We start from the raw sequence: 20432 nt of genomic DNA, 5'->3' as shown, positions 1-20432 counted from the left end.
AAAGACAAAAAGGCGGGGCAAACGGCGGAGCCTGAGTTCAAAGAACTTCCGGTTGGAGGCGGGACGCATGACCGCGGTCCGGAAGTGAGTTAACAGCGAGTAGCCAAACTCAGTTCCGTCTGGCCCCGCCTCCGGCCCGCCTCCTGGACCACGTAAATCGGGTCTTGGGCAGCTTCCAGGCGGCTCGATGTGGTCACAGGCTGAAGTAGTTTAGTGTATTTAAAACGTCAGAAACCTCACACAGAAGAATAAGAAAGTGCAGTCTTCAATACCAGTGGAGTACGGAGAGGAAGGCAATTTGTGCAAATACAAACCCAACCCACCGTATCACGGCAGGAGGAGCCTCCTGGGCTGGCCAGGATCCACCAGTACTCGTTCAGTTCTGGCTTCCGGAAAGAACCGAGGCGTAAGGATGGATCTTGGTGCCAGATACGCTGAGATTTCCAGAACACTGTTTTGAAGAGTCAGCTTTGGGCAGTTCTTCGCAAGGTGGATTTTACCTACTGTTTCTCAAAAGACAAAAGAGTTTTTGGAATTTCTAGCAAGTGTCTGATAGTCCAGCAATAATTTCCCGTCAGTGCAGCCTCTGCTAACATAGGCTTTGAGGTATAGTTTTTATTAAAATGAATGAATTTCAAATACTCTCAAACTGGTTTGTGTAATTTCATCAAATCTTTGCTACCAAACATAACCCCTTGTATGTGCCAGTTCCTACCCCTCTAGATGTAATTAAAAGCTTTTTAGTAAATAGTAAATAGAGTTCTGAATTTGATAGCTGGAATTTTATAGATAAGGCAAGCGAAGTGACTGCCTTCGTGACTTAGCTGAGTTTAGTGGCAGTGCTAGGAAGATTTCTGGTGACTGGGAGACAGGATTAGATTCAGCTCCCATCATAACACTCACTACATTGCATGACAACTTCCTATTTGCTGCTGTCTCACTAGGCCAGTTTTGATAGCAGAAACGATGTATATGTCCAGGACCTAGCAGTGTCTGGCATGAAGGTTGTGGGAGAATTCAGACACTCTGACTCTTGACTCTGCCTCCAACTTGCCACTTATCCAATATAGGCACAGGTGGGCAGCTGGACCAAGTCCTAAGACCTGAAAGTCCAAGAAAATGGCTGTGGAGTCTGTCTAGTCTACAGGTAGAAAATGCTAAATGCTTGAGATTACCCCAGAATCATTCTGGGATGAGGGAGGATCTGAAATTGTAGGGCGGGAGTGTTGGGCAGATAGTAATGAAGTATAATTTATACACAGCTCAAATGTGACCAGGACTCACTACCCTGTGGATACAAAGGTCATATTAACAGGCAAATTATACTAACTCCATAGCTGCCTTCTCCTTTAGGTAACTGGAGCTTCATTTATGAGGTTCCCTTTGCCCTTTAGTACCTCAAGAAGTCCCCGGACCCTTGGCTACTGCTCACTGTCGGTCTATTCCATCCTAACTCCTCAGCCTCTACCTGTCACCCTCCCACACTCCTGCTTCTGCAAGCCCCTGGGTCTTTACCTTCTTTTACCATGAGCGAAATACTCTTCCTCCTCTGTGGTCTGCCTTTTGAAGTCTCAGAGCAATGGTAAACCAAAAGATGTTATGAGGTTTACTTAGGCCACTGTGTTTCACACACAGCTCTTTCCTCCCCAGGATGTGCATTTGCTACCAGAGTAAAGGTATCAGGGAAGGATTTCCGTAGTCACACCATGCTTCAAACGACCATTGTCCTACTCTCAGCCCTTGTTGCTGAGTTCAGCTCATAGAACTCAACAGAATCTTCACCATCGTGAATTTTCTCCCAGGGGTCAAAAGTTTTCCTTTCCCAGCCAGGTACACCAGGTATTGCCCTTGTCACATATATTTCAGTTTATTATATATGACTGTTTATTATAAAAAAACTGGTTCCATTCCACAGGTAGAATGAATTCTGAGAATTACCATGGATCACTTCATTTACCCATCCCTCAAAGCGTAACTCAATTTTTACCTTCATTAATGTTCCCATCTACACCAGATGAAAATTCTTCTAGACTCCAAATCCACTGTCTTTATGAATAACTGGCTTTATAAATAACTGGCCTCATGTCACTTTAATCATCTTCTACCTATGATGCCTCTTATATTGTTACCTACAGAGCTCCTTCATGCTAAGGAGCCTGTTGTAAACATTTTCTTAGCTCCCACTATTGGTGCACAGCAGTTGCTCAAAAAGCATTTAATATTAAATGAGTAATTGTAATTGTACTCCTCTGCCTCACTTACACCTTGCCTCGGGATACAGTATCTTAAGTGAAAGCATGTTTAGATGCCGGCGAAGATGGGTTTTTGTGTATCTTGCATGTTCCTGTTCCTAGTCACTCTAGGGGTAAACGGTAGGGAACCATCCTCTTCGGAGCTGACCCAAAGGAGCCTATTAATTTTTTTTATCTTGGGAATATTGGCAATCTCTGGAAATGAACACAGCAGCACTCTAGAGACAATCTAAAACTCTCGCTGAGATTCCTGGAGTTGCCCTGCTTCCTACTCTTCCAAATGTTATGCAACTTGTTTAAATTCCTTGAGATGTCTTCATATACTTCTAATAAGTTATTTTCCTTAATCTAACAAGAAGCAGTTTCTGTTCTTAGCAACTAGGGGAACCTGACCTGACACAGTCAAATAAGGTGGGACACTGACATCACACAGCTGATACTTGCCAAATAAAGAAAAGCATTCCTTGTGTTACTTAAGTATCCCACTTCATTCAAATAAACTAAATTGTTCTCTTTCCTTGAAGAAAAGCGTGGCCTTTAGCTCTCTGAGGATGAAAAGTAAGTTTGGGACCCAGTTAGTATTAACAACAAACAACTTTCAAAAGTTATGGAGATAAAAATTATTTTCAAAAACATAACATTTTACATATTGTCATACACCATCCTCATACCATCTACACTGAGGTAAAAGGTAAATATAAAATCTGAATAACATCGGCTATATTTAAATACAAAGATGCCCTTATTGACTGTAAAGGAAAGATGAGAATTTGCATTGTTCCAATTGTTAGTCTTGTCCAGTCCCCCTTGGAGCCAAGGGTTAGGCGATCTGTAAATAGGATCTAGTTAGGCCAACTGTCTCCATCCACTTATCCATCTAACCATCCATCCTTCCAACAACACTTTAGTATCTACTCTGTGAGGCATTGTACTAGATAATGGAGATATCGAGATAAGTAAGACATTATTCCCACCCATCAAAAAGCTCACAGAACTGTAGAAGAGATAGTCAAAGAACTGCAGTGCAATGGGATGTCATATAATACAGGCATGAGCGAAGTGTTACGATTGCCCCTAACTGCCCAATGGAATGAAGAAAGGCTTCAGAGAGAAGGTGATGCTTGAGCTGGAATGTGAAGCAAAATGGGAAACACTCCCAGGGAAACGTAGTTTCAACTCTTAATCCAAATGACAGAACATTTTGTTCCTAGTTTAGTGAGAAGGAAATTAAAATATAGAGAGAATGCTAACATCTACTAGGACCTCATATTGACAAGGCAAAACCACAGTATAACTCAGAAATCTGGATTGCTTATCGCTACACTTATAGCACCTTGACACCATCCCCATGAATTTTTAATACTCAAAAACAAAAATCTAACTTTAAATGTCTGCCTTATTCCATGCAACGATCTTACCAGGGATATTCAACTCCTCTAAAAAGGTCCTTAGGCTTAGTTTTGTGGGAGTTTAAAAGGCCAAATACATTTCTCACAAATGGAATAAAATCCTAATTTTATGTGACTGATTCTCACATTTATGAATTTTGAAACCAATTAATACCAAACAGTTCTTAGGTGTCAAAGGGAAAGAACTGATTCCTCTGTGAAAAGGTTGGGCTTAAGGAACAAGGATGGTTCTGAGTCATCAGACTACATAAGTTTTAATCTAACAATTTTTCTTCATTTTTAACTATGTCAGCAAGAGCATCCTGAGCGATTAAACTATGCTATCCAAATGTATTTTTTAAAAAAGGAAAAGGAGGTCCCTTTCTTCCTTCTCAAAATCCACACATTGAGAGTATGGATTGCTGCCAATTTCAGGAGGAAAAATAATTAAGGTAGTGCAAACAGTGAAGTGTTGCTGTTCTACGCATAGCATAGTTCCTTTAAAGAGTGAGGACTACTTCCTAAATTTATTAAGAGGTTTTGTCCTTTTTTTGAAGAGACCATAAAAAGGGTGTGAAGGCACAAAAAGGGAACTTGAGATCCAATTGCAATAATTACTCATGCAACTGGCCCCTTTGTATGTGGCATTATAGAAACTTCCTGAGTACCAAAGAGTTTATGTTTTTACAAAAGAGAACTACGTCATTGCATGGCACAACTACTGCTTCCTTAGACCTTTCAGGAAATGACCCCCAAGTATTTTTCACAAATCCTATAGGAATTCCTACATTAAAATATAGTAACAAAAATCAAGCCTAAAGTAAATGCAGAATTGCGGTGGTGAGTTGTACTAGTTCCAAATAATTGATTTTCTGCTCCAAGCACTGGGACAAGACATCATCCCATGGACACAGTCAATTTCACAGTGATGGACATATATATGTGGATGATCTGAGGCACAAGCTGTGATTGGTCCGAAGAAAACGAAAGGTAGAATCGGATTCAATATCCACATCTCATGATTTCTGGTCCTTATTCAGCCAAGCGTTGAGCTGCTTCATCTGTATTATACACAGTTTGGATCTTTCTTGAGAGTTGCTCTGGGTGTAGCATGATAAGGAAAACCAGATATTTGGCTTGATAACAGTATTCAAGGTATAGGTGCCACACTCATGGTAAGCTTCTCACCACAGAATTTCTGAGATCTGCTGCCATAGAGAGGACTATGGTCCAATGATGACTATTAGAGTTCAGTTTTCAAAATTTTGGGAACAATCTGATCATAGCCTTTCCTTCTTGTTACATTATAGGACAGAAATTTAGAGTATTCAGTCAATAGGTTCTCCCAGTAACAGGTGATGTCATCCATCTGCAAGTGGTTCATAATAAATTGGCTTCCCCTAGAGACAATATTAACAAGAACATTTAAAGCACAGCATTTAATAATATTAATAGCTTAAAATGAGTGATTACCTTGTGCCAAGCACTGTTCAGAATACTTTATATGAATTAACTCTTTTGATCCTCAGAACTAACCCTCTAGCCATCATATCTACACACGTGTGCTTAGCAATAGAACTTAATTTTTTTCTTAAAAACAAACATGTAAACAGCCGATGTTCAGAAATGTACTTGTTTAGTTACTTCAAAGATTTCAGACTACTTCTATAAAGGATGGGCTTGGGGCATGTGTCAATGTGTGTTTTTCCCCCAGGAGAGGTTTAATTCTGATTAACTCTGTATAATAAAGATGAAATCCAGATATCACCATGGTAACAATATTCATATTCTTTTAGCTAAGGCAAAATAGGGATGATAAAGTAGAAAATGAAAAATGAACAGAACTTACCTTTCAGCAATTCCTTGAGCTATGTCATCATTTGCTTTTACAAATTGCAACAGCTCCCTAAATTGGAAAGAATTATTAGACTCTGAAATATAGATCAAGCTCATTAGTCCTAAGTCAAAAAGATCATAGATGGAGGTCTATGATAAATCTCTAAGTATGTGGATGGTGGATAATTTCCTTTTTAAAGGAAAGATATCAGAGTCTTCACAGGAACAAAATAAAAACAACAAAAAAGTCCCCACACAAGCTAAAGGCAACCTGTTGTAGTTTGGGGACATATTTAAGAAAAATAGAGAAAGGTTCAATGATATACATCAAAATTTAATAGTGAAGAAAAAATCTCCCTCCTGTCTCCTGCTCTGGCCTCTCTCCCTACCTACCTCTTCCTAGCTTCCATCATGAGAGGAAACGTGCTTCAGCTTCACTGGGGTCGATTCTCACAATGTATTTCAAAGTTCCTTTGACAATATAATAAGATCCAATATAGCTATCTTTAGTGTTTAAGAGATTAGATCTTTTTCACTGCCTACTGCCTGAATGTTACATTTGGAACTAGCACTAGAGCACTGTTTCAAATTAAATCCCACTTATAGCCCAGTTGGATAATAATGCAATTAATATCTATGTGAACAAAAAATTTTTAAAAAGCTTTCCATGGAAAAAGTCATCAGGAGGAAAAGCCTGCAATGGCTGGGGACTTAGAGGTAGATTGTGGGACTCAGCAGAAACTCTGCTTGAGAGGGAGCGGCTTACTGGACGTTGGAGAGATCTGTTTTGACTGGGATATAGTGAATCCACGGCTTCAGTTGTGGATAGAAGAATTCCAGCCACTCGTCACCGACATGGAAAACAAGTGAACCACACAGGAAGAGGTGTTTGAACCGGAAACTTGCAGCTACACCTCGAAAATTAAACAGATACCTGGGAAAGAGCAAAATACACTTGATATTATATGCCTACTACCACAAATATGACCTTTTTTTCCTTAATCCCTTCTCTTCTCTCCTTGTATGACTCTTCTCCCTTCTCTTTCCATTTTCATTTTTTAAGGACACATCAGCATGGCCCTGTGATTTCAATAAACTCCTTCCTTTTAGCAGGGGCTATAGCTTATTCCTGTGAATGACAGGATGAAGTAAGGGGGATACTTTCTGCAGGCAGAGCTAAATAGGGGCAGGAGCTGGGTGCTGGGTAGAGAGGACAAAAGGCTCGGATGGAAATGATACCTCACCCTTTCCTACAAGCTATTCTAAGCCTAATGTCTCTAACTCATCATGCCCCACCCCCAGCCTTGTTTTTCCCGTAGGGTACCCCATCTGGTCAAAGTCATCCTGTGTTCCCTCTTTTTCTGAAGTCTGGAGAGGTCAATCAGACATACCTAATCAACCTTCAAAGAAATACCGCCTAGAAAAAAGCTATCTTAGAAAGAACATTTTCTTTTCAACATTTCTCATGCATGTACCCCGGTCTCCAACCAGAGTTGCTTCTATCCTGTAGTTCCCATTGTGTAGCGTAAACAGCATTCATCTCTCTGAACCTCCCCACTACGCCCTCCTGACCTGTTCATCTAATTCTTAGTTCTGGAATTTAAATATGATATTTCAGTTACAGATGCTTTATTCATGTTGAACCTTCAACTGTTTTATCAACCTGATAAATACTTCATCTGACTTCAGCTATTGGCTGGGTGGGGTGTGGAGAGAGGGAATCCCATCACTTTGATTACTAGCACACAAACTCTATAGAAACAGGGACCATATTTCTTTGTCTCTGCAGTTCCCACTGAACTCAGGCCAGAGCCTCATGCACAGCAGGCTGTCAGTAAATGACAGCTAAAGGAATTATTGTGACTTTCATAAATGCCAGCTGGGTGAGGGTATGAAAGTTCTCACCCTGGTATTAAAGTTCCCTATTGCTATTCCAAAAGCAATAGGGAAACCAAGAGTCAGGAGTCCGGGAAGTCTTACTTATATTTGCAGTGATCCACAAGATGGACATCCTTAGCAGCTGGCTTTCCCAAGGTATCCTTTAAGTGGAAAGAAAGTTATTAATATTAGCAGTAGTAGCATTTATGGAAGACCATTTTGCAGCAAGCATTGTAAACATTTCATCAATATGACCTCATTTAAGTCTCATAATAAACGTAGTCAGGAAGCATTATTACCCCATTTTATAGATGAAGAAGCCAAGGCTTCAAGATGATAGGAGACTTGCTCAGGGTCACGTGGCCCTAAGTTGTAGAAGAACTAGGGTTTTAACCTGGCTCTGTCTGATTTTAGAGTTTAAGCTCCTCTTAAGCCATATGAACTCAGAGGTCAATGCCTGCAGCACATTTCACTTTATGCAGCTGGTGGGTTTAGAGGTGTAGCCCACACACAAATTTTGTTGGCCATGCAAAGTATTTGAAATAAATATTCGAACCACTGCCAACACCTATAGCTGGCAGGATATTTCTAACAAAAATCCAGATTTCCAACTTTTCTTATAAAAAGAAAGAGGAAGGTCTGGTAAACCAGGCTCCTGTCTCCCTTGGCAGCAATGAGTGGACCTCTAGCACTCTCTCCTGTTCATGCCTGTAGCCTCGGGGGTACTTCAGTTTGAGACCCCCATCTAAGCATACTCCAGCCACATCAGCAGATGGTAAACTCCAATGAAGGGAACAAATCTTGTTTGCTTTTCAATCTCCCACAGTAGCTGTTCTGCTAAACGGATACATTTTTTCATATTTTAACTTTTTAACAAAGTTTCTTAAACTTTATTTGCTCCTATTTGATTAAAACTATCCAATAATAAATACATACATTTCAAATATACACTTAGTTTTTCCCACAAGGAGTTTAAAATAGTTTTTTATATTATCCTATATGGAATATGGAAATTTCAAATGAGTACGTTTCAGGCTTAACGTTCTTTGAGTAAGGCGAGAAGTCAGAGTTAAAAGGACAGAGATGCATTCCAAACCAAAGAAGCCAATCATTGTTGGCTTCACCTTACAATCACTTGGGGCGGGATTAAACAAATGAAGATGCCTGGACCTCTTCCCCCGAGAGTCTGATTCTTTTGATTCATTTTTAAATACTCTAGTTGGATTGCATAGTCAGGATTGAGAACCCCAGGGGCTGGCAAACTACAGCCCATAGACCAAATCCAGCCCCCTGCTTGTATTTGTATACAACCCATAAGGTAACAATATTTTTACCTTTCAAATGGTTACAAAAAATCCAAAGAAGAATATTTTATGATACATGAAAATTATATGAAATTCAAATTTCAGTGCCATGAATAGTTTTGTTAGAACAGTTATGCTCATACGTTTACATATTGTCTATGGCTGCTTTCACGCTGTGGTGGCAGAGTTGAGTAACTATAACAGAGACTTCACGGTCCACAAAGCCTAAAATATTTACCATCTGGTCCTTTATATAAAAAGTTGGTAATCTCTGGTTTAAATCTTCAAAGTAGTATAAAACACTACTGAGAATGTGGGCCAGAAAAGCAATGAGTTTGAAAAAGAATAATTTACATAAATGCTAATACTAGTTTATGGAACCTTCGCTACATTTATCCCACCACTGACAGGTGGGATAAATCTGAAATTCTACCCAGGTGGCAATGCTCTCTGAGTGAAAATTTTCACTGCCGTAGTTTCTATTCAGATGATTGGTGATTACTTTCATAGATTTCCAGGCCTGGTTTTTGGTGTATTCTGCATCAACAAGTTTTGGGTTTTTCCGAGATAGAAGAATGAGAGGATCTCGTTCTGGACTTGTCCTATAAAAGAAATACATGACATAAAATTATGTGCCCTACATCATGCTTCCCAATCTTTGGAAGGTAAGCAGTAATCAGACCCAATGCAGTGACAGTACACACAGATGGACAACTCATTGGTTACTTTAATAGTTGAAGAGGGGGATACTGGATACTGCAGCATCTAGGTGGTCCTGGGCTGTCCCCACTTTACCCTTCAGGGATGGGGAGTATTCGGCCCTTCTTTGCTTGCATCTAGTCTTTAAAATTGTTCTGGTCACTACAGCCATATCCTAGGAAATGATTTCCCTTTTAGGAGGGTTCGTGTCGCCTCTATAATTACTAATACCCATAGCTGTGTGACTAGGTAATCACCACTCACCGAAATAGCTACAAGACTTTGTTGTGTATGCTCTGTAAAGTCCAGTATAATGTTTAAATTAAAAAGAAAACTAAAAGACTCTGTGGAGAACAAGTCCTAGCTATGGTCCAAGTAGCAGATGGTCTTGACATATGGAAGGGTCACGGACCCCCTGAGAATCTGAAGAGAACTATGGACCCCTCCCCTAGAAAAATGCACATCCCTCTATAACTTCAAGGAAGTCCTAAAACCCTTGAAGTCTACACAAGGATCCCAAGTGAAGAATCTATGATCTCAAGGTTTGAGCATCAGAGAAGTTGGTAAGTTATAATAAGCACTGGCTGATTGGCCCATCTGTACTTTAAAGTCCACTGCCCATGTAAATAGAGGATGATATCTCTGAAAAGGACTCATCAAGAAAACTACAGAACCCTTCTCTCTCTACAGTCTCTTTTATATTCATCCGTTCAATACACAGTCATTCTGTATTGATGTGGCCGATACTGTCCTTGCCACTGGGGATACGGAGCTGAACAACACAGAAAGGGGCCTTCCTCAACCATTTCCCTTTCCTTCTTCCTCTCTTGTTTCCCTGCTTCCCTCTCCATGTTTAGCAGTCTCAGTCTATGCTCTCTACCACTATTGGGCAGCCACATGGTCTGGTGAAACAGGTGATCTGTTGATGGTTCCTGCTCTACCATTAACAAGCAGAGTGACTGGGCAAGATCACAAGCTATTCCTAGGAAACTGTAAACTCCTAGGCAAGAAGGCACCTCATCTGTTCTGTTCAGTGTTACATACTCAATGCCCGTCACACTCATGGCACTCTGTAAATATCTGCTGAATTTACTGGATGAACTTTACTTTTTTGAATTTTAGTTAAGAGTGATTTGGGCAAATAATTTGCATTCTTCTCTAGTGTAAAATTCTGTGATTCCATTTTTTCTTCTTAGTTATCTTGGCTTTCTTTTTGAACTAGAGTTTGTTACATCCTCAAAATTACTTATATTTTACACATTAACTGGAAGAATATATTTGTAAAATGTCAGAAAGTATAATCACCTTGATCCTCGGAAATACGCTGTGGAATTTTTCTTTTTCCATGGCCACTGTGCTGCTGACCTAAAAATAGATTTTGATTAGTTTCTATGTTTTTTCCTTAACTTATATAAGGATGTGTTTTAACCATTTCTGAGGATTAGTTCAGAGCTTTACATATTTAAATAAGTCTGAGCAAGGCTATTCAAAAGAAAAAGGCCTGGAATACATTTCGTTCCCTTTTGTTATTATTTCATTCCTCTGGTGATGCTAGCCAGTGACATATACAAATTCTTAAAAGAAATATTCCCAAACACTACATGACATGTTTAGGCTATTTAATTCTGTGAGTATTTAATACAATGAGTATTTCTTCTCTATTTCAAGTAGAGTGCTATTGATAATATGCGAAGAGATCCACAGAAAATATTAGAAATTGAATTGAGGGCAAGAAAACAAATCACTCCCTGACTTCATGTTTTGGATACGTAGGAGGATTAATGTGATTTTGCAAAGCACCCTGGTTTTCTCGAAACTGTACTAATGAAGCAGGGCCTGGATGGCACCCCCACAGTACAGCCCTCTCTGGCTTGAGCTCGGAATGTCCCGTCCCACCCACTTCCCTGTTTTAAAAAATTACCCTGAAACTTATGATTAATACCCTTGGGTTTATTGATCACAATCTCTATGGCCTAGCATTCTTTCCAGGCTAACCCCATCATTGTTCCTTGGTTGCTGACTCCACCATAAAATCACATGGCCAGAGGGAAGACTCCAATGTATGTAGCCTCTGGAGGAACGCCCAGATTTTCCCTTAAAAACCCCAAGCTGGTCTGAGAATGTTAAGGCAGTTTTTGGAGGTGTTAACCTGCTTCCAATTAAGTGCCAATGTTCTTTAAATCATTCATGTAAAATGTAACTAGGTTAAGAAACATCTGCAGCTTGGATGACCTGAACAATCTAAATTCTGAAATGACGGAAGGATAGAGTCAACAGGCCAAGGCATGTCTCAGTTATGTATCAGAGAGGATCTGGAGCAAGCTTGTCCTTGAAACACATATGGGACATTTATGCCCACCCCACCCCCACCTAAAGGACTTAGCTCTAAATTATAAAGTATACTTATGGTCCTCCAAGTAATGTTCTATCCTCCCCTACAACGTGGTCATTCTTTTTGTTTTCTAGTTATGAAAGTAATTCACTCTTATTTAGAGAATCTTAAAAGCACAGAAAAAGTTGAAGAAGAAAAGAAAGGCTCCTATAATCCCTCCCACAGAAGCACTGCTGATACTTTAGTGTAAGTTCTTCTGTTCTTTTCCTATGGATATGTAAGTATTTTTATACACATAAAAAATTGTTTGTGCTATGTACAGTTTGTCTTTTATTTTTAACTTAAAGTTAGTCATTTTAAAGGAAGTAATTGTTTATACTCTACCGTTTGTTTCAAGAAGACCCACAAAAAGGGACAAATAGAACCTCTCTAAAGAACCTACCTTAATAGATCTTCTCTGAAGAGGTCCCACCGTCCAAGACCCGTAGGATAAATTGGCCAAACAGCAGGTCCCCCTTCCCAAAATGTCCAAGCAGGATACATGATATCATGGTACTCTGATGTCTTCGACAGAAACAAAAGGTTGCTCCAAATCAGTCTCAGAAGAGAGGGAGAAGCAGCACTAAGACCCGGTCTTAGTTTATTATAATATAGGACCGGGTCTTATATAATATAATAATAATATAATATGATATAATATGATATAATACCGGGTCTTATGTTAATTTTTGCTCCAAAAGACGCATTAGAGCTGATTGTTGGGCTAGGTCTTATTTTCAGGGAAACACGGTGTTTCTTCCATTGGAATTATACATGCAATATACTATCTGCCTTCTCTCAAATACTTAAAAAATGGTGTGTGATTTATCAAGAAGCTCAGACATAACAGCTGCTCGTAGAAGCTGCACAATTACTATAAAATCCCTCTTTTGGAAACTAAGAGGTACTGGTTAAAAAAGAAAGGAAAAAAAAACGAGAGGGAAGTAAAGATAAAAAGAAAGTTAGTATACTGACTGATGGTCATACTTTATTATCCACAGAAACAACAGATAAATAACGAACAAAGTCCTTACTGACTTACATGGGAGCCTCTATCTGTTCTTCTGGAAGGGTTTCATGACAATGGGACCAAGCGTTTTTGAGAAATGAGGCAAACCCATGGTAAACGCAACACAAATGTAGCCTCAGCCCACTTGCAATACAGGAAATAGACAAGTCCAGAGAGACTGTCCAGTAAACTGTGATAAAGAAAAAGTGGGGATAAAATGTCCCTCTGGTTTGGAAAAACCAAATCAGAGATGATGTTCCTGTTCTCAAAGTCCATAGGGTTTTCCCAAACCCATTCTTCCCCCATAGGACCTTTGTCCACTCTCTTCTAGCCTCCCCCGCCCCCGCCCCCAAATGTGTTCATAACTAGTCTCTAGGGAACCAAGGCCCATCCCTGCCAATACGCCATCCACAAGAACCTGGGCACTGGCAAGATATTAATTGTCCTAAGTACTCCAAGACCACAGACGTGTCCTAGTACTCCTATCCCTGCATAACTGGGTCCAAAGATCACCCCCTCACAAATCCCTCTTGGATATCCCAGGCCTAGTCCCTCAATGTGCTGCTTGGGCACAAACTGTGCGGAGTTACCTAACACCTTTGATTTCACTGTGAGCCATGCTGGGCCCCTGAGATACAGTGACAGATAGGCCAGATGATACTCATTACTGTGGCTGATGTATATATTGTAGGAGCTCAGCAAATATTTTTGAAGGCATTCCCCAATTCCAAGCCCATAAGCTTTCTTGAGTCTCTCTCTCCCAAGGATCTCAGAATCCCACCTCCAATGTCCTACAGGTTCCTCAGGCCTCTGTCATTCTGTGCCCTCCATCCTTAGCCCTGTAAACACTTAAGCAATCTCACATTACTTACAGGTCCTCAACCCCATCTCCTCAGTCTTACTACTCAAGTCTGTGAAGCTCACAGGAACACAGGCTCATTCCTGGATCTCAGGCCTCATCCTCACCATCACCCACTAGACTCTATCACAGGACAAGCATCTCCTGCTCGTACCCCAGAGGACCACCCTGCATCCCCTCATATGGCTCGCCCTATACTTACCTTACTGAAGGAGAAGACTGGAATAGCAGGCTCCATCCACTTAGGAACCTGAGGATAATCTCGTACATTGATCACCATCTCCATGTCAGGGAGGCGTCCAATAACTTCCAAAATAAAGTGTTCAACACCACTACACCTGACAACCAGAAATACCACAGATTCACCAGAGCACTCACCTAGGGCCTGCTCTAGGACAAGGCAGGGTCCCATGGACACTTTTAAAGTAAGACAATCCCATTGTAATAGCTATGTATGAACAATGTCAGATGGGTAGTGGACTTGGTGGGGTTATCACTTTGTGAGGGGTGTAAATGTCTAATAATCACATTGTTTTGTACACCTAAAACTAAATAATAATAATAATAATAATAATAATAATAAAGACAAGCCAGTGATCAGATCATCGGCCTACTGCAAAGTCTCCTGAAAGCAATGCTCCACTCTTTCATATTGTACAAGCTATCTTTCCTAGCTACACTGCTCCAGCTTCCAATACTAAATAAAACTTCCAACTGAATCACCAGAAGTTTGAAGGGAGTATTATTGCAACTGCTACCACCAATTTTCTATTCATTCCCAGTGTTCTTTATTTCCCCTATAAAGAATACTTTAATTAGTAAGCCAGAGACAAATTCTGATGGGAACTGGAAAGGCTAATTTTCTAATTGTATCCCTTAGGCTTGCTTATCACAAGACATTATTTTAATTTCCACTATAATTAAGTCTCACAGTTTATGTGGAAAGATAGGAAAGCTTTCATTATCTTCAACCTGAAATACAGAACACTATCAAAATCAGTTTTGCAAACCAGAAAGAGTGTTATGTACACAATCACGAAAACTGTAATATAGCATTCTGACTGGGCAATCCTCAGAGGATTTCTGGGAAGAAAGAGAGGATACACGAACAGCTTAGCTTCTGCCCCATCCTTTGAGGTCCTGACCAGCACTATACTGGGGGCTATATTCCAAGGCTTGACCAAAATTTTCTGGCAGCATGGAAACAAATGATTTAAAACAAATGATTATCTCCCTGATTTACATATAGGGAGATAACTGCAAAAAATATCAATGGTCCATAAACATAAGAAGAGATGCTAAACAGTATTAATAATAAAGAAACACTCAAAAGCCAAACTTGTACAAATAGAGAATAAAATGGTGGTTGCCAGGAGATCAGGGATGGGGAACAGGACAGATGTTGTCTAAGGGTCCAAACTTACACTGAGTAGTAAATAAGCCCTAGAGGTCTAATGCACAGTACAGTAAGTCCTCACTTATCACCGACAGGTTCTGCAACATTAAGCAGAATGATGTGTAATGAAACCAATTTTACCATGGGCTAATTTTAATTGATATAACTTAACTCCGACCTACATCAGTGTTATAGTGAAATGACATTGAATGAAATGACGATATTCATAGACCTGCTGTGTAGTGAATGTAGACAACAGTATTATATTATAATCATCAAACTTGCTAAGAGACTAGAACTTAATTATCCCAACTACTAAAAAGAAAGGATAATTACATAACATGACAGAGGTGCTAATTATCCTACGATGGCAATCAGATTACAATATCTATCAATATGTATCAAAGCAACATGTACACCTTAAATTTACACAATGTTGGATGTCAAACATTTTTCAACCAAAATAATAAGTAAACACAGTATTACCATGACAAAAAGGAAAGGAAAAAAATCTAGTGAAGCTAGATGCCAGTTTTCATCAATCACATTGGCAAAGATCAAAGAATCAGATACAGTGCTGGTGAGGGTGTCAGGTGTATTCTGAGCCTGTGATCCAGGATGGTGAAAGTGTAAATAGGTATAACCTCTTTGGAGGACCATTTGCTTCTATTTATGAAGATTTAAAAAACACATTAATTGATTAATTCTACTTGTACGCATTAACCTGCAGATATATTTGCATGAGGCTCAAAGGTGGACACACAAGGATGTTAGTGCTGCGCTGTTGGCATTAGTCAGAAATCAAAGGGAAGTGCTAAGGAATAATTTCAATGTCTGCTGATAGAAGACTAGAGAAATCCATACAATGGATTATTATGCAGCTATGAAATAGGTGCTCTCCACCTACTCTTATGGAACAATTTCAAAATCTATTGTTACATGAAAAAGAAAAGTAAGTTGCAGAACATAAGACATAACATGTTCTAATTTGTTGATGAGTCTAGATAATTGTATATGCATATTTCTGGCAGGATATACAAGAAACCTGTAATTGTGGTTGTCTTTTGAGAGGAGGACTAGCAGTCTGGGGTCTAAGTGAATAGAGAAACTTCCTTTTCATTGTATACCTTTCTGAGTTATCGAAATACTTTGCCACATGCATGTAACACTACTTTGATACTAAAAAAATAAAACTAGTTTAAAAGTTTAAAAAATATACTATTGCAGTACATTTATATGTAACAGCTAAAACATTTATTTTCTTTCACATTTGGCTTTGAAAACAGCGTTCTTTCACGTATTGTATGATTCCATTTATGCAAAACTCTTGGAAATAGTCTATAATGAGAGGAAACAGACCCATGGATGCCTGAGGATGGCGTTAGGGGGTTAGGGGGTGGGGGCTGAGGAAGGGAGGGGTGTGAGAGAGCCAGAGGCACAGGACACTTTCGACAGGGATAGATACCATTATTTTGATATATATTTACATCAAAACATCAAATTATACACTTTAAATGTACACAATTTATGTCAACCATATCTCACTAAAGGAATAATTTTATAAATGCCATTATTTTCCGTTTCTGAAGGGATGCACCTCGTGTTAATAAGATAGGGCTCTGTTTCCTCAGCAAAATCTCTCAGCTCATCTGGAAAATTGAGTTTATATTTTGTTTTGCCCATAACTGAATTTTTAAAATGCCATACAGGTTTCTGAAACTGGGTGAATTAAAAGTTTCTAGACCTAGAAAGATATTATTGTTGGCTAGATGGAAATCTGAGATATAACACAACCGTGTCCATTTCATTTAAGAGCACTGGTCTGAATATTTCATTCTATTTCAGTTCTGTCCAACGACGTTTTCCTTAGTTGTGTGTGTAGTTGGGATAAGGAACTTTCCATGCATTTGAAATGTAAACTATTTCATTGTCAATAAAAGGTCCTGTACTCTCTTAAGAACAATTCTAAGAGCTCCTGATCCTGAACGAAATGCTCTGAGGTCTGGAATAAGAGGTATGAGCCTTTCAGAAACTTTGAAAGTATTTAATTTCATCTGTAAATAGTTCACCAACTGTTAAACATTGGATAAGCTTTCAAAGTCCAATAATATCTATAGTCATATTTTCTTTCTCATTTGTAGAAAGTCCTCTATGCTCATAATTTTTACTTAAAGTCTCTATTATTGTCCCATGTAATGAAACAAATGTCTGTTTAAAATACCTCAATGATTTTCCCCACTACTACTTTATTTTCCTGTGACATTCAATAACTACAAGGTAACTGTGACTACCTACCTCAGTGTAGTGGGATATGAAGTAATCTTTATTTTCCTTTTTGTTGCTGTTTTTATATACTTTTGTGGAAAAATGTATTAATTTGTAATAAAGTTGTCATTAAGAACAAATATATAAATCCTTATGTCAAAATGGATGTTTTTTATAATACTGTTCATTTATTTTACTTTTAATGACAGCATAGATATTGTTTAGAAAGAGGATCTTAGCTAAAAGAAGGTCATGCACTCTGAATTTTGTACTTTATAATTTTATAAAGATCTGAGTTTCCTAAAAAAAAAAAAAAAAAGACTCCTAAAAGGGAGATTTATCATGTTTATCATGTGTTGTATATAATGCTGCCTAAACCCAACTCCCAAGCTCAGTGTTGGACCCTCCCTGCTCCCGCCCCCAGGCCTCAGCCCACTGATTTGTTACCTTAAGTCATGGCTAGTGTAGCCTGAGTAATCCGCAGCCCAAGTCCCTCTTGACTTCCCCCCCACTATTTGGTATCTAGAACGATACTTAGCCCTTGACAGACACTCAATCAGTGCTCCTCCTCCTCTTTCCGCCCAGCTCACTCCTGCTAGGTCTCATCAGCCTGTGTTCTGCAGCTACTACGTATATCCCGGGAGGGATGAGAAGGGGCAGAGCCACAGCCAGTACAACCAATGATACGTCCAAGCCCCAGGAAGAGAGGAGACAGGCTTTAATATAGGAGAAAGGAAGGTAGGAGTAGGCAAGAAAAATTCCCAGGAATAAAGAGCTTGTCGTTATTTTGCAATCTTCTGAAATGTGAGGAGGAATTTGCCTATGGGTCCCTTTAATTGACTTCTCTATAAGAACAGTACCAAGTAAGCCCAGGTATAATAAGGTCAGAAGATATATTTATGTCATAATTCTTACCTTGAGGGAAACATGCAGTCATTTTCTCGGTATAATCTGTTCTTAATGATCTGGTAGTGAGTTCCTAGCTTCCGTCTGACTACCTCCGCCATCATCTTCCTTGAGATACCTCCTCGGAAAGGAGTCAGATCCTCTTCTATGACCCTGGGGGAGAATGGATATCATCAAGGAAAGCAGGTCGAGAGAGTGGTACCATTCTACCTACTTCCTTTCTGTTGGTTTAGGTTTAGTATTAGAGAAGACAGGAAGTTGAGGGAAAGAATAGAGAGCATGAATGAGTACCCTTTCCGCCAGAAGCACCATGGGTAATCTAAAACATCATCAACAACAAAGCCACAAAAAGGAAAAAGCAAGTCAATTTCTCTTCTTCCTTCCTCTATCTGGATTGCTCCTCCCTTGCCTGATACATATTCCACCTTTCCTACTGATGCCAGTCACGGCAATCCCACTCACCTTTCCTTCACTGAATCCCACAGAAGGTATGATTTACGCTTTGCAGTCTGACACTGCCTGATTCCCTTGTTCTGGTCTGTCTGGCCCTCACCCACCCCATACTCTAGCAGCCTAACAGCAATAACCAAAAATGTATCCCTTTTAAAGTTCAGTACATAGCAAGTTTTCAATAAGTTTCATAAGCATCAGGTGAACTTTTTGAGGAGTCATGGAATAACATGATGAGGCGCTTAAAGGACCCTGATATTTAGCTGATGGGTAATCTGAGACCCAGGGAAGTTAAGTGGCTTGCCATGGGGATGATTAGTAGATGTGGGACTAGAACCTGATTATTGTTTTTTTTTTTTTTTTTTTTGATTATTGTTTTTGAAGTAATCTTTCTTCCATGCCCCACTCCAGTCCTGATTTGCATACTTTAAAAATAACCAACAGGAAAAGTATGATTAGATTCACTTAAAAATATGTTCATTCCTTCAACAGTATTTATTAGTACTTGCTGATAGCTAGCACCAGGGATACAACAGTGAATAAGACACAGACCTGGATCTCAAGAAGCTTTCAGGCTGGCGAGGAAAACAAACAAGTACATTTGCTAGTTCCCGCAGAGTTAGTGGTGGCGATGCGGGGAGACCACCTGTGCCTCTCCTACTCCAGGGCATTTTTATCCCCCAGAAATAGGAAATCCATTTCGAGAAACCTATCGGCTTTCAAAATATGCTTGGCTCTTTGACAACTGCAACCAAGGTCTCTTGGGGATCTTAGGGGACTTCATTGTGATGAGAACTAAATTCTCAAAGACAAATCAAAGAACTCACCCATAATAGCAGCTGCAGTTTTGACTTGAACATGGTTCATAATTCTCCAAAGACCTGTTAATTTGGTCAATAAATACTTTCCATTTTGAACCTTCAAAAAGTGAAGTAAATGAAGGTTAACAAAATACCCCTGAGCATTCTTATTTGCTAGAAGCAGGCAGGCAGAACCAACAGAAGGCCGAAAGATTTAGACACCCCCTTCCCATCCCACTGGTGGAAAAGAATGCCAGGAAGAATTCATTCTGTAACTCTCCAGCACTTATGTGAAGTCTGCTCCTCTACTTGGGCTGTCAAGAAACTGGAAATTTCTTAATGCCTGACACTTCCAAGGCTACGGATAAACTGGTGAATGGCATGGTTCTCTACCTTGTACTAATCAAATTGAGTCCAATAAACAGAATCAATTGAAAGTCACAGACATTCACCTTCCCTTCATCTCTTCCGACAATGGCCTAAGAACACACACATTCTCTCTCTCTCTCATGCAGGGCCACCACGAATTATCCCACAATGTGTCTTAGGGAGGTGCAGAGTTGCCAAGCGCGGGAGATGCCCGCTATGGGTGAGCTGAGGAATTCCCTCTCCTCCCCAGCATCACTCCGGATTCCGGAGGACAGGTTACTCTCCAGGGTCCTGGGCAGAAGCCGCAGCGCCAGACACCCAGACACTCACTCTCCGCTCCAAGGCGCCCCTCCCCCGTGCCCTCTGCCCAGCTCTGCGTTACAGCGGCCACAACATCAACCGGGTGCGGGTCGCCCGGGGGAGCGAGGGGGGCGGGAGCGCGCCTCTGGACGGAGCCCGAGACCCAGCGACAGGCTCGGCCCCGCCCACAGCCCACCTGACTCCTTCTGGCGGCCCGGCACTGGGGACAGGAGTAGCAACAGCAACCACAGCCCAAGCTGGGAGCGCGCCCACTGCTCCATGGCGGGCCGAGCCCCTGCGGAGTGCCCCACTGCAGCGCTGGCGGAAGCACCGCCCCGCACAAACATGGC

At 40.2% G+C, this 20432-nt stretch overlaps 1 protein-coding gene across 1 annotated transcript; it reads right to left on the bottom strand.

Annotated features, from left to right (window-relative positions):
- Window positions 1-4190: 4190 nt before the first annotated feature.
- On the bottom strand, window positions 4191-20432 carry POGLUT1 (protein O-glucosyltransferase 1). Its single transcript, XM_033090199.1, has 11 exons — window positions 20279-20432; window positions 19441-19531; window positions 18173-18316; window positions 13799-13934; window positions 12132-12253; window positions 10663-10722; window positions 9161-9260; window positions 7457-7515; window positions 6243-6410; window positions 5490-5546; window positions 4191-5040 (listed from the first exon to the last, which is right to left on the bottom strand). The coding sequence occupies exons 1-11, from the start codon at window positions 20427-20429 to the stop codon at window positions 4884-4886; spliced, it is 1245 nt and encodes a 414-aa protein (XP_032946090.1). The 5' UTR covers window positions 20430-20432; the 3' UTR covers window positions 4191-4883.

The sequence above is a fragment of the Rhinolophus ferrumequinum genome, chromosome 2 (assembly GCF_004115265.2).
Source record: "Rhinolophus ferrumequinum isolate MPI-CBG mRhiFer1 chromosome 2, mRhiFer1_v1.p, whole genome shotgun sequence".
Lineage (NCBI taxonomy): Eukaryota > Metazoa > Chordata > Mammalia > Chiroptera > Rhinolophidae > Rhinolophus > Rhinolophus ferrumequinum.
The sequence above is the reverse complement of the archived record's forward strand: the minus strand, read 5'-3'. Positions and strand labels throughout refer to the sequence as shown.

Bases quoted from the DNA above. Each gene is read 5' to 3' on its own strand.
- POGLUT1 (XM_033090199.1), bottom strand. From the start codon at position 20,429: ATGTTTGTGCGGGGCGGTGCTTCCGCCAGCGCTGCAGTGGGGCACTCC. The intron at 12,254-13,798 runs GTAAGTATAGGG...TTTCTGTCGAAG, and splicing joins CAGTCTTCTCCTTCAGTAAG to ACATCAGAGTACCATGATAT. The intron at 5,547-6,242 runs GTAAGCCGCTCC...TTTCCAATTTAG, and splicing joins ACAGATCTCTCCAACGTCCA to GGAGCTGTTGCAATTTGTAA.